This window comes from Aristolochia californica, unplaced genomic scaffold (genome assembly GCF_029961685.1).
Source record: "Aristolochia californica isolate CCGP_79_NKW_82.1479 unplaced genomic scaffold, dmAriCali1.0.hap1 SCAF_16, whole genome shotgun sequence".
NCBI lineage: Eukaryota > Viridiplantae > Streptophyta > Magnoliopsida > Piperales > Aristolochiaceae > Aristolochia > Aristolochia californica.
This window is the reverse complement of record NW_027181837.1, coordinates 22410997-22425385: the sequence shown is the minus strand read 5'-3', so window position 1 is coordinate 22425385 and position 14389 is coordinate 22410997. Positions and strand designations below refer to the sequence as shown.

Below are 14389 nucleotides of genomic sequence, written 5' to 3'. Positions count from 1 at the left end.
ACGCAATTGGTCATCCTTTTTTTTTTTTTTTTTTTCTCTTCTACTGTAAACAAGCAGTGGTTTGCTCAGAAAAATATTTTCCTCTCGCTGAACTCTTGTATAGACTAGTACTATTTCTTGCAGTTATTTCACTCACATCGGGTATCCAGCAAGCTCTGTGAAATCAACTGGCTGAGGGAGTATCATTCCTACCACGGAACAGGAAAATCCTAAGCGTATGTACCAGTTCATCCATAGTTCTAGCTGTTGTGAATAGACTGAAAGCGCTCTCCTTTTCTACATACCATCTCTCTCACCTCTGCACTTTCCTTACCCGGTCCTCACGAACTCCCTCCATCTCTCCACTCATCTTGCAGTTGGCTTTGCCTCCTTTTCTGCCTTTCTCCCTTTTTGACTTTCTTTGTCGCTATAAAAAGTTGATTTCGTCGTTAAAATTTTTGCACAACATAACATACAAAAGGATCCTGTTAACGAAACAAAGACCGTAAGTATAATAGCAATAGAAAAGTACGAGATTTTAAATTAGGTTCTATCTCAGATTTATGATGGATGTAATAGAACTCCATTGGTTGATTAGCTTCAATCTTACAGTTAGTCTGTACTTGATAGTTGATGAGAAGATTTGATCCTATATTTCATGTGAAAAATGTTAGAATACCGTAATCTTAAATCATAATCCAAAATTTTCATCACACTAGAATATTAGGATTCAGATACATACCTGGATCTATTCCGAAATTTCGTCTTCTAATGCGGAATTACTGTGACGAACAGAATGGTTTTTATGATCTTCCTCAACTAGTTGGATTTAGTGTGTTGGGGACCGCAACCCTGATGTTCTATTTATATTGTTTAATTAAGGTTCTCATAATTCCCCAATTAAAACAATATGGGTATCAACTCAATTGACCCATATTCATTCTTTAGTGGGCTTACCAAAATTAGACCGCTTAATTTTAGTCTATACTAAATATAATTAAATAAAATATGTTACCCAACTTAGGAAACGTGAGTTTCCTAACAAAAAAATCCAAGGATAATCACAAACTAGCAATGATTGTTGTTATATGTACTACAAAAATCTGGTTACCCTTCAAACTAATTTAAATTTTGAGGCATTGGGAGGGAACACAAAGTTGTGACAGAGTATTTACTTATTATAAGCTCTTGTTGCAGGTTTTTTTGTGGATTTTGGGAGAATTTTGTATTTTTTTGGATTTGGAGCTCATCTAGATTATTAATTTCTCTGCCTCTAAAAAACCTTGTATTTTCCAACAAAAATTTAATTTTATTCTTAAAAAAAGTAAAAAATTCATTTTGATAATTACAAATTAGTAAAAAGTAATTTTATTTATCATAGTGACATGCCCATGACAATGCATGCTGTAGCAACAAATACAACTACCAATGATGTCATATAATCTTAATTTGTAATGTATTCTTATGATTTTCATGAATATTATGCATTTCATATATGAAACATGTATAATTTTACATATGATATTTATTTATTATTTAATTTATTAAAATTACATATTTTAGTAAATCTAATTTCTCTTTAAGGTTAGGACTTCAATCTAGGCCATAAGCAGTTGTTGATAATGTCATCCCCGCCCTGCTTGGGTTGACGCGAACTCTATTGAAATATCCAGGATCAAATACTTGGAGCAGAAGAAACAGAGTGCTGGTGATGCATGTCATGACGTCTTCTTTGGAACTAAACTAGTGGAATGCCACCTTAAGAGTCCTATGATAGGATTATACAGTCAGATTATACCTAGGGAGCAATAATAAAATACACAGATTTAACGTGGTTCACCCAAATCGGGCTACGTCCACAGCTGCTGCAGATAATTCTTTATAGGGAATATAGTCTACAATCTTTACAATTTCCTTCTCATACAAATCCATACATTAATTTACTACTGCAGATAATAATAAATACAAATCTGTAAAAGAAAACAATGTAACCTGTATGAAGATTCTGAGACTCGTCGACACTCAAATAGCACCGGTCAGAAACAACACAAACCAAATACAGCACCGGTCAGTAATAAAACGAACCAGACAAAGCCTCTATGGAGGTGTTCCTTCTTCCTCTCCTCTGCTCTCTCCTCGACCATCAGGATACAACGCCCTTCTTCCTTCTCTGGTCTCTCTCTCTCTACACTGAGGATAGAGACTCCCAAAGGAAAGGAATCACGCAGCGTCGGAGCAGCACAACGACGACAAGCACAAAATTTTTGTTTCGATAGCAACGTCGCGGCGGAGGAAAGAATAGTCTTCTCACTGTATCGATCGCACAAGAGCTTCTCACTCGAAGCAAAAAGATTTATCTCTCTCTGAAAATCAGTCGTTCAAAGAGCTTCACTGGAAATTTTACTGTTTCTATTTCACACTGTGAAAAATCCCCATAGATGGAAAACCTCGGGAGGGAAGATATAAGGTGAAAGGGGTTTAATGAGGTTGAGTGTTCCAGACGCCAACCTCATAAAAAAAACCAAAAATCCCGTTATGTCCCTTTGACTATTCAAACCGAGTATTCCCTAACAATCTCCCACTTGAAGACTGATATCAATCTGTCTTCACACATATCAATGCAATAGCTTTATCTAGGTTTCTTCATTCTTGCAGACCAACTGAAGCTGACATAGCTCCAATTTATCAATAGTCACCGGCTTTGTTAGCATGTCCGCAGGATTTCCGTTACCTTGGATCTTCTTCAGCGTTAGCACCTCATCCTCTAACAAAGATCTGATGAAATGATAACGAAGACCAATGTGCTTGGTTCTAGAATGAAATGCAGAATTCTTTGCCAGATGTATCGCACTCTGATTGTCATTGTACAAAGCATTCATCCTTTGTTTGAATCCTAGCTCGGTTAACAATCCTTGAAGCCATATCTTCTCTTTACTGGTTTCTGTTATTGTTATATATTCAGCCTCAGTGGTGGATAATGCAACAATCTTTTGTATCTGCGACATCCATCTAACAGTTTTTGTGCCCACGGTAAACACATAACCAGTGGTGTTTATCCGGTGATCAACTTCTCCTGCAAAATTTGCATCTGCCTACCCTTGCACTTGCAATTCACCTTTGCCAAAGTGCAAACACTTATCTGTGGTGCCACGTAGATATCTCAAGATCCACTTTACTGCCTTCCAGTGGGTCTCACCTGGGTTTAACATAAATCTGCTAATAGCTCCCAGTGCATGACCAATATCTGGTCTCGTACAGACCATGGCATACATCAAACTGCCAATGGCTGAGGCATAGGGAACCTTATCCATGAGCTCTCTCTCTTCTTCTGTGTGAGGAGACTGATCCTTGGATAGACATAAGTGTTTGTCCAAGGGTGTGCCAACTAACTTGGCATTGCTCATGTTGAATCTCTGCAAAACACGAGTGATGTACTCTGATTGAGATAACTGTAATACTCCACTTTGCTTATCTCTTGTGATTTACATTCCGAGAATCTTCTTAGCTGGACCCAAGTCCTTCATGTCAAATTCTTTTGACAATTGCCGCTTCAAACTTCTGATCTCATCCATATCTGACCCAGCTACTAACATATCATCGACATAAAGTAGCAAAATGATATAACTAGATGTGTACATTTTGAAGTAGCAACAGTGATCAGCATTGCACTTCTGGAAACCTTCCTTCTGCATGAAACTGTCAAACTTCCTGTACCACTGTCTTGGAACCTGTTTCAAACCATACAAGCTCTTTTGGAGTTTGCACACCATATTCTTTTTCTCCTTTTCTGAGAAACCTTCTGGTTGATGCATATATAAGTCCTCATCCAAGTCTCCGTGAAGAAATACAGTTTTCACATCTAACTGCTCTAGATAAAGATCTTCAATGGCAACAATGCTCAACATTGTTTTGATAGTGGTGAGCTTCACAACGGGAGAGAAGATGTCAGTATAATTGATTCCTTCCTTCTGTTGGAATCCTTTGACAACCAATCGGGTTTTGTATCTCTTAGAGCCATCGTGCTCCTCTTTCACCCGATACACCCATTTGTTATGGAGAGCCTTCTTCCCTATGGGTAGCTCAACTAGTTCCCATGTCTAGTTGGAGGTTAGAGAATTCATCTCATCTTTCATAGCAAACTCCTACTTGCTAGCATCTTCAGTCTGACATGCCTCTTCATATCATTCAGGTTCTCCTCCATCAGTCAACAGTAGATAATTGATGTATCTCCTGTTAGGCACATGAGGTCGAGAAGATATTCTCAATATCGGAGCTGGAACAAGGGACTATGATATGTCGAACTGTTGTACACTATTCTATTCAACAGATTCCTCTGGCTGAGGGCTTACTACAAAATTATCTGGGACACCATCCACATCTGCATATACTAGCCCACTCTCTACTGAGTTACTGTCATCTGCAGTATGTCTGTCCTTGTACATCATCCTTTCACTGAAAATCACATCTTTGCCGTGGACCACCTTTTTGTTTTCATCATCCCATATGCGGTATCCAAACTCATCCTCACTATAACCAAAGAAGGTACATTTCTTGGATTTGGGATCAAGCTTATTCCTGCCTTGATCACTGATATGCACATACGCCATACAATAAAAAGCTTTAAGGTGAGAGAGTCTTACTTCTTTTCCGCTCCATACCTCTTCTGATATTTTGTACTCCAGTGGAGATGCTGGACCTCGGTTGATCAAATAAGCTGTTGTGTTGACTGCTTCTGCCCAGAATTGCTTTGGCATGACTAACTGTATACGCATACTTCTGGCTCTCTCAGTCAAAGTTCTGTTCATACGCTCAGCTACACCATTGTGCTGAGGCGTACCTGGCACGGTTCTCTCCAAGTGGATCCCATGATCATAAGAACTTCTTGAATCTAGTGTCTTCATATTTACTACCATTATCAGTTCTCAGCTTTTTGATCTTAAGCCCTGTTTCATTTTCAACCATGGCTTTCCATTTTCTGAAGGTATCAAACACTTCAGACTTGTGACTTAGGAAATAAACGCATACCTTCCGTGAATGATCATCAATGAATGTCACGAAGTAGTGTTTTCCACCAATGGATGAAACAGTTGTTGGCCCCCAAACATCAGAATGAACGAGCTTTAGTTTTTCCTTCTTCGGAGCTCTGTATGTGTCTGAAATCTAACTCTCTTATACTTTCCAAGTATGCATTCCTCACACATATCAATTTCTACTGACTGTAGCTCTGATAGTTTCCCCATGGAATGCATAATCTTCATTTCTTTCACACTCATGTGGCTAAGTCTCTGGTGCCACAAGTTGAAACCTTGGTTGCTTGTTGCAGCAACAATGGTACAATATGCTTGTGCTATCATGTAGAGAGTACCACTCTTCTTACCTCGTGCAACCACCAATGCACCCTTCGTAATCTTCCAATCATCACCATGGAAGGTCGTGGTGTAGCCTTCACTGGCTAGTTGCCCTACTGGGATTAAGTTCTTTCTTAGGTTGGGAATGTGCCTGACATTTTTCAGCTCTCATACAAACCCATTCAATTGGATCTTCACTACACCTTTGCCTACAATATCACACGGTTGATCATACCGAGATATACCTTACCAAGGTTCTTGGACACATATTTTTCAAAGAGTTTTTTTTGCAAGGTAGCATGGAACGATGCTCCAGAGTCTAATACCCAAGACTCCTCCTTGCTCTCTAGAGAGCATATCAATGCAGCATCATTCCCTGAAAAGGAAGCACTATTACATTGACTTTGGTAGTGCCCGTTTTTCTTGCAGTTCCAGCACCTGACACTTGAGTTCTGAGATCTGTTTGGGTTTCTGGATTGAGACCTTCTATTCAGATGTTTGTTTGGGTTTCTTGATTGAGACCTTCTATTCTGAGAAGTGCCTCGATGAGTTGACCTTCCAGGTATATTTCCTCTAGTTCTTCCTCTTGCCTCTGTAGACAATGCTGAAGAAATCGTTCCTTCACTCGATGATTTTCTTCTGATTTCTTCACTGAGAACTAGATCACGTACATCATTGAATTTTAACTTGTTACTTCCAGACGAGTTGCTCACTGCTGTAATAGTGGCATTCCATGTCTCTAGCAGGGAAGACAAAAGTATCAATGCTTGTACTTCATCGTCGAATTCAATTTCGACTGAACTTAATTGGGTTGTAATGATATTGAGTTCGTTTATATGTTGAGCTACTGATGCTCCTTCCGTCATTCGCAAATTGAACATACGCCTTATCAAATGCACCTTATTTGAGGCTGATGGCTTCTCGTACATCTTGGCGAGAGCTTTCATGAAACTTGTTGTGGTCTTCTCTTTTACTATGTTAAATGCAACATTGCGGGATAACGACAGTCGGATAAATCCAAGGGTTTTCCTATCAAAGAGGTTCCACTCTTCATCCTTCATACTGTTTGGCTTCACTCCATCAAGCGGTAGGTATAAATTTTTCTAATACAGATAATCTTCTATCTGCATTTTCTAGACACCAAAATCCGCCCCATTGAACTTTTCAATCTTTAACTTCCCTTCATCTGTAGACATTGCTCCCACTCAAATCTGACTTTCTGTATAATCTATCTCTGATACCAATTTGATAGGATTATACAGTCATATTATACCTAATGAGCAATAATAAAATATACAGATTTAACGTGGTTCACCCAAATCGGGCTACGTCCACAGCTACAGCAGATAATTCTTTATAGGGAATATAGTCACAATGTTTACAATTTCCTTCTCATACAAATCTATCAATTAATCTACCACTGCAAATAATAATAAATACAGATCTGTAAAAGGAAACAATGTAACCTGTATAAAGATCCTGAGACTCGTCGACGCTTAAATAGCACCCGTCATAAACAACACAAACCAAATACAGCACTGGCCAGTAACAAAACGAACCATACAAACCCTCTGTGGAGGCGTTCCTTCTTCCTCTCCTCTGCTCACTCCATCTACTCTGAGGATACAATGTCTTTCTTCCTTCTCTGGTCTCTCTCTCTCTACACTGAGGATAGAGACTCCCAACGGAAAGGAATCACGCACCGTTAAAGCAGCACAACGACGACAAGAATAAAAACTCTGTTTCGGCAACAACATCGTGGCAGGGGAAAGAATAATCTTCTTGTTGTATCAGTCGCACAAGAGCTTCTCACTCGAACAACAAAGATTTCTCTCTCTCTCTGAAAATCAGACGTTCAAAGAGCTTCACCGGAAATCTTATTGTTTCAGACACCTAACCTCATAAAAAAATAAAAAATTCTCGTTATGTCCCTTTGACTATTCAAACCGATTATTCCCGAACATTCTAGTCCAACCCGATCGACCTCACCGCTTGTGGCAATAAATTCTCGCGCCTGTGCTGCCTTCGCTTCATCGTCTACATTCCAGCAAGCGATACAGCTTTCTTTCTTGCTCGAACAGCCATGGCGGATGAAGTGATTCTTTTGGATTTCTGGCCGAGTCCCTTCGGAATGCGGGCGAGAGTCGCCTTGGCCGAAAAGGGGATCGAATATGAGTACAGGGAGGAAAACCTTGCCAACAAGAGCCCTTTCCTGCTGCAGATGAACCCTGTGAACAAGCAGATCCCTGTTTTGGTCCACAATGGGAAACCCATTTGTGAGTCGCTTATCATTGTCCAGTACATTGATGAAACTTGGAGCGACAAAGCTCCTTTGTTGCCCAAAGACCCCTACGAACGTGCCAGGGCTAAGTTTTGGGCCGACTTCGTTGACAAGATGGTGAGTTCTTCGGTCTTCGTCTTCTCCTCCCCTCGCCACCGCTCCGTGGTTCTTTAAATAGACATTTATCAGTTTTGTTGGACGCTTTGGAGCTTTACTGATTTGAACTCTGTAATATGTTAATCAGTACATACGAACCGACTGTCTGTGGTAAATGCTAATTGTTTGACGGGTTTTCCTGTAACAGATGTATGAGAGCGGATCGATATGGAAAACAAAGGGGGAGGCTCAGGAGGCCGCCAAGAAGGACCTTATCGAGGCGTTAAAGTTGTTGGAAGCAGAGCTTGGAGAGAAACCATTCTTCGGAGGAGACGGCCTTGGTTATATCGATATCGCTCTGGTGCCTTTCTCCTGCTGGTTCTACACCTACGAGACAGAAGGGAATTTCAGCATTGAGAAAGAGTTCCCAGTACTGTCGGCTTGGACGAGGAGGTGCATGGAAAAGGAAAGTGTTTCCAAGGGTCTTCAAGACCCTCTCAAGATCTACGAGTTCATGGGAATGTTGAAGAAGAAGTTCGGAATCGAGTAGAGCAGAAACTCTTCGTTTTCTACGTCAGAAGATGGAGCTCAGTGTGTTCTTCTTTTTCCTTTTAGCAGTTCTAAAAGATGCATTACATGCGATGTAATGGGATCTCTCGCCATGTAGCCTTTGTTTATTCCTTATACTGTATCAGTGTTGCAGAGCTCTTAATTGGTTAAACTACATCTGCCATGTTTTATTCTCTGTTTTTTCCCTAAATGGATTTGGTGTATTTTAATGATCTTATTTGCAAAGGAAGGTTTCCACCTTCTGCAAATCCAGCAAAAGAATAAGAAACAGCTACTCCCTGTTTATGCCATTTTGACTACAGCAGCAGAAAGGAATATGAAAACCAGACGAATATTCGCTTGTCCGAGACAGTAATGGCTCTAGATAGTTGAGGTCCGTTCACCCAATCAAGATTCTAGAGATAAGAGATTTGGTCGCCATTGATGCTGAACAGATTCAACAATGATGAGTTTCTTAACTTCCCTCTATATGTTCAAGCTTTCAACTACAAAAATCTGGAGCTCCGTTCGCCATTGATGTCCTGAACAGATTCAACAATGATGGGTTTCTTAAATTCCCTCCATACGTTCAAGCTTTCAACTACAAAAATCTGGAGCTCCGTTATCTGAATCGTCTTAAAAGATGAGCTGTTGACCTAGGGGCGGCTAAAAGTTGACGTGCAGCTTTCGAGTCAAAACTGAATTGGATCGAATTCATTTACCTGTCGCGATCTCGACCTAAAAAATTGTTTGAAATGATCCGGCAATGCTCGAAAAAATCCAGACCCGGGTTTCCCCGTTGATTCCATTTTTTTATTATTTATTAAAATAAAATAGAAATAGAAAAAAGTTATTAGATTTGTAATTTTGCTTGATTACTGGTTTATGTTTGTTGAATGGAATGAATCTGGATTCTCTCACCTCCCGCTAGCTAAGCTATTTCTGGCTGACAGCAAAAATCACTGTTGTGTGAGGAACAGTGAAATAAAAAATCGGAAATTGGTGCTAACCAAGGATAGTCGAAGACACTTAAAAAATCACGGCGAAAACGAATAATTAGAGAGGAACAGAATTCATGGACACAAATCTTTGATCAAAACAGAATTTTCCATTGCTTTTTTTTTTCTGTGATAAGCGTTGCTTTCTTATTGTGGATCAAAACAGATTTTTTCTGACTTGTTGATCAAATCTCCTTTGGATTCAATCTTTGTTTCTTTACTTCTTACGTAGAGACCACTAACAGCTTACGAGAGGAAGTCTTCATCACTTTCTCTTAATGTCTGATGTTCCTTGAAGAGGAAATCTCCCGTATAATCAAAACGAAAAAGTTTATTATGGCATGATTATAGGAAATGGATTGTTTCCTTGATCCTGTGATTTTATTCCTTTGATCCTAAAATCAGCATGTAATGCATTATAAATTGCCTTCTAAACGGAGAAGAATGATAAGTCGGAAAATATTGTTCGAAAGTGTCTGTGTCTCGGTTTCACTTATCTATGTGTCAATTCAACATAGTATCAGAGCGGGTTAATAACCTAGAGATTTGATCGAGATATTGTGATCGTCGGGACGACACAGAGAGAAAATTCCATTCTTTCTCCCTACGTCGTGCTTCCTGTTGCGGACCCGATTCCAAAAGCCGGGAATCAACTAGGAGAAGGTGTTGATGCAAGCTGACGGACGACTTCCCGCGACGCACTACCAGAACTACCTAAGTCTGGCTGATCACGTAGTCTCCTCAGGAGGAAGTCGGAAAAAAATCGTCATGGAATTGCAGAACTCTAGAACTCTGTTTTCTTTCTGCACCGACTATTTTCGTAGCCAAACCCCGCTGGAACCCACCAAACCGTTGCCGAATCACCGCTTGGTTTTTTGGCACATCACCAGCCCGTGCGAAGAGGAAGAGAATCGCCATCGCCGTGAACAAAATCGCCGTCACAGAAGACCGGTGAAAGTTCTGAAAGCTGCCAATGCTCGGCCTCCCAGAAAACCGTACCGTCACCGACAAAACCAGAAGACCTGCCATCACCAAAAACAGAATTGTCGTCGTCAAAGACGAAGACGACCAAGTAGGCGGAAAAATATTTTTCGCTTAACTTATGTCTGATTTTTATTATTCTGCCGACTCGGACCCGAACCCGAACTGGACCATAACCGGACTTGACCAAACCTAACCCAAACCGAACCACATCCGGACCCAAATTGGACCCGAAGCAGTCCAAAATAGGACCAACAACGGACCGAACCAGACCAAAAATAATTAAAAAATAAAAAATAAAATATTTGCAGCAAGCTGGGCGTTCATGCTATTCACTAACCCCCAACTTGAGGGGGAGTGTTGGAAAACATGACCCAATTCCACAAAACCGAAGACACTCTGTCGTCACCGAATACGCTATGTTGTCATCAAAGACGCTATGTCATCACCGAAGACGCTCTGTCGTCACCGAAGATGCTCTATCATCACTGAAGACCCTTTGTCGTCACCCATCACTGAAGATGCTCTGTTATCACCACATTACCGAAGACGCTATGTCGTCATTACCAAATATGCTCTGTCGTGACCCCGTCACCGAAGACGCTTTGTCATCACCCATCACCAAAGATGCTCTGTCGTCACCCGTCATCGAAGACTGTCTCAAATTAATCTTTGGTTCACCGTGAGAGCACGGTTTAGAAGTGCTCTCGACGTAGAAGACGATGAGACCAGATTTGACTCGGATTAGACTTAATCGAACTGATTTACCGAACCGGACTGAACTGAACATCTGAATCGGATCGTACAAATAGACTTCCGCTGATCACACCCGATGGAGCACTCAAGAAGAGCAGATATATGATATATTTTTGTCTCAAACCAAGCATAGTATGCAGCAAGAACTTATACAACTCACTTGGCAAGTTGGGCATCCAATATCTGAACACACCAACTTAAGGGGGAGTGTTGGCTTGAGCTGTCTGAGCTTCCTTTCAGAAGAGGAAATCTTCCGTAGAATCAAAACGAAAAAGTTTATTATGGCGTGATTGTAGGAAACAGATTGTTTCCTTGATCCTGTGATTTTATTCCTTGATTTTAGGATCTAAATTGATCCTAAAATCAACATGTAATGCATTATAAATTGTCTCCTAAACGAAGAAGAATGATAAGTCAGAAAATATTGTTCAAAAGTATATGTGTCTCAGTTTCACTTATCTGTGTCTCAGTTCAACACATTGCAATATCTTCTCGTTGTTCTTATTCTTTGTCTGTCTTTCATGGCCTAATAGGCTTGCTACCCCTTCCGTTGCAGTCCTGGAAGACAATGGCGTCATCCGAGTAATGGCTATAGTGGGAGAGCTGCTCTTTTGCAATCTCAAGTAATCCCATTGTCTCTTTCCTGCACAGAGATAACTCGCCAAATATTTGAATTTTTTATGTCGTTATTTAAATATAAAGATTGACATGTAATAAATAAATAAATAATATTATGGTAAAATGGATAAAAGTGGATATTTTAATATACATTTTAATAATTATTTATTTTAAAATTTAAGTTATGATTTTAATATATTATTTTTTATAATAAAAATAAAATATTATATAACTAATAGTCATGTTTTACTTACATATTATTTATTCTAATATTTATATATCGCCTATTTTAGCATCACTCTTTTTTTCTATAATTATTAATTTCAATAAAAAATTTTAAAACTGCTTATAATTAAATGATGGTATTTTTATTTTAAATTAATATTAATTTAGTTTTAAAATAAAAATATAATTTATCTTTTTAAGTATGGGATAATACTCGCCAACTCATTTCTGGCCCATCTCTAACAAACCCGAGAGGCCGATACTTGAAAGTCGTTAAGCCCGTGTTGGATATGAGGGTTCTGGGAGGGCATAGAACCATATAGGTCCTGGCATATTCCATTAGTCACCTTGTTCCACTCGACGGGAAAGTTTCAATTTAGGAGCCAGCAGCGGAGGTGCGACAGCTTCTGGTGTAGGGTTTTGGTTCTTCTTTCGCAAGGTAAGATTCTTCACGTTCGAAGGTGCTCGCTCTTGTCTCCTCTTGCTTGAGGTTGTCTAGGTTTAGGGTTTGAATGCCCTCCTTTGCACCAGTTCCTTCCAAGCTATGCCGTCTTTGTTGCCCGTTACCAATAATTAATTCTTTTTCACTTCCAGTGTGTTTTTATTTCCACCATTTCACTTCTTTCGCGGTTTATTCTTCTCCTTTGAAGGCTGCAATGTTTCGTTGTGTTATTCGCAAAAAAAATTGCGTTTTTTCACTGCGCGTTGTTCGCTCCTTGTGCGTGTTTCTGGTACAGTTAATATTTAGATGGTTTTTGTGGGTGGACTGAAGTTGTTTGTCTTAGGTAGGGAAAAACTCGGTGCTAACAAATGGAGCTTGAGAAGATTTGATAAAAACCACCACACCTCGAAGGTGGTGTTGATGATGAATTTATAATATTTACAATGCCATATACAGAATATTACAATCAAATTGAGACAGAAATTATACAAAGAATTAGCCTGTAATCAGGGCTAATTATCCTCAATGGAATATACAAAAATGGAGCCTTGAATCAAGGTGACATATCTTCAACAGCCTTGAATCAAGGCGACATATCTTTAACAGTATCTTCAACACCCCCCCCCCCCCTCAAGCTGAGCGTTGGATTGGAACGAACGTGAAGCTTGGATCGGAAAAATTCACAAAGCAGTCGAGGAACACTTTTGGTGAAGATGTCAGCAACCTGTAGGTGAGAGGGCACAAACTGGGTGTGAAGTTTGCCAGCGACAACAAGTTCCCGAAGAAAATGGTAATCTAATTCAACTTGTTTGGCTCGCTTGTGGAACAGGATTGGAGCTTAAGAAGATAGCACTTTTGTTGTCGCATAAGAGCAGAGGCGGCTGTGGAGCTGGGATCTTGAGATCATGCAGAAGATGCGTAAGCCAAAGAAGTTCAGCAGCGGTCATAGCTAGGGCGCGATACTCAGATTCACAACTAGAGCGGGAGACAGTAGGTTACTTCTTTGCACTCCAAGAAATGAGATTGTTACCAAGATAAATGGAGTAGCCTGATGTGGAACGATGAGTATCGGGGCAACCAGCCCAGTCAACATCCGAATAAGCGACTAGCGCACTAGGAACAATGGATGGACGAAAAATAAGGCCAAAATGGAGAGTGCCCTTAACATAGCGAAGAATACGCTTAACAGCAAAAAAATGATCTTCAGTAGGGGCGTGCAAAAATTGGCTGACAGAATTAACAGCATGAGCAATATCTGGGCGCGAAATGGTCAAATACTGAAGGGCGCCAACTAGAGACCAATAGAGAGTAGGATCAGAGAAAGGAGAACCATCAGCATACAAGTGTTAGGAAATAACCATGGGAGTGTGAACAGGTTTGTTGTTGAGCAACTGAGCACGAGTGAGAATATCCCGAGCATATTTTAATTGACTGATAAATAGACCATCAGAAGTGGGCGAAGCTTCGAGACCAAAAAAGTAACTGAGGGATCCCAAATCCTTGGTAGCAAACTCAGAATGAAGCTTATGAGTAAAGCTGTCAAGCAGAGATGGATTGTTGCCAGTAAAAATAATGTCATCAACATGAAGAAGCAAATATATAAGGCTAGAGTGTTGATAAAAGACAAAGAGAGAGGTGTCAGCGCGGCTGCAAGAAAACCCAAGTGTGAGAAAAAAGGAGTTGAAACGCTGAAACCAAGCACGAGGTGCTTGTTTGAGGCCATAGAGAGCTTTCTTTAACAGATAAACATGAGTGGTAAAGCGAGGATCAATATACCTAGGAGGTTGTTCCATATAAACATGTTCAGTAAGGTTGCCATTGAGGAAGGCATTCGTGACATCAAGTTGCCGAAGAGGCCATTTATTGGTAACAGCAAGAGAAAGCACAACACGGACAGTGGTAGCTTTGACAACCGGACTGAAAGTGTCAGTGTAATCGAGACCAGGTACATGAGTATAACCTTTGGCAACAAAGCGAGTTTTGAGACGCTCAACAGAACCATCCGACAAATATTTAGTGCGAAACACCCATTTAGAGCCCACTATGTTGGTGTTGACAAGACGAGGAACCAAAATCCAAGTGTCATTTCGTTGCAAAGCTTGAACTTCTTCATCCA

The 14389-nt window shown here is 40.2% G+C and overlaps 1 protein-coding gene across 1 annotated transcript; it reads left to right on the top strand.

Moving 5' to 3' along the window:
• Positions 1-7383: 7383 nt before the first annotated feature.
• On the top strand, positions 7384-8529 carry LOC137953114 (probable glutathione S-transferase). The gene is made up of 2 exons (XM_068800343.1): positions 7384-7725; positions 7913-8529. The coding sequence occupies exons 1-2, from the start codon at positions 7411-7413 to the stop codon at positions 8252-8254; spliced, it is 657 nt and encodes a 218-aa protein (XP_068656444.1). The 5' UTR covers positions 7384-7410; the 3' UTR covers positions 8255-8529.
• Positions 8530-14389: the final 5860 nt, after the last annotated feature.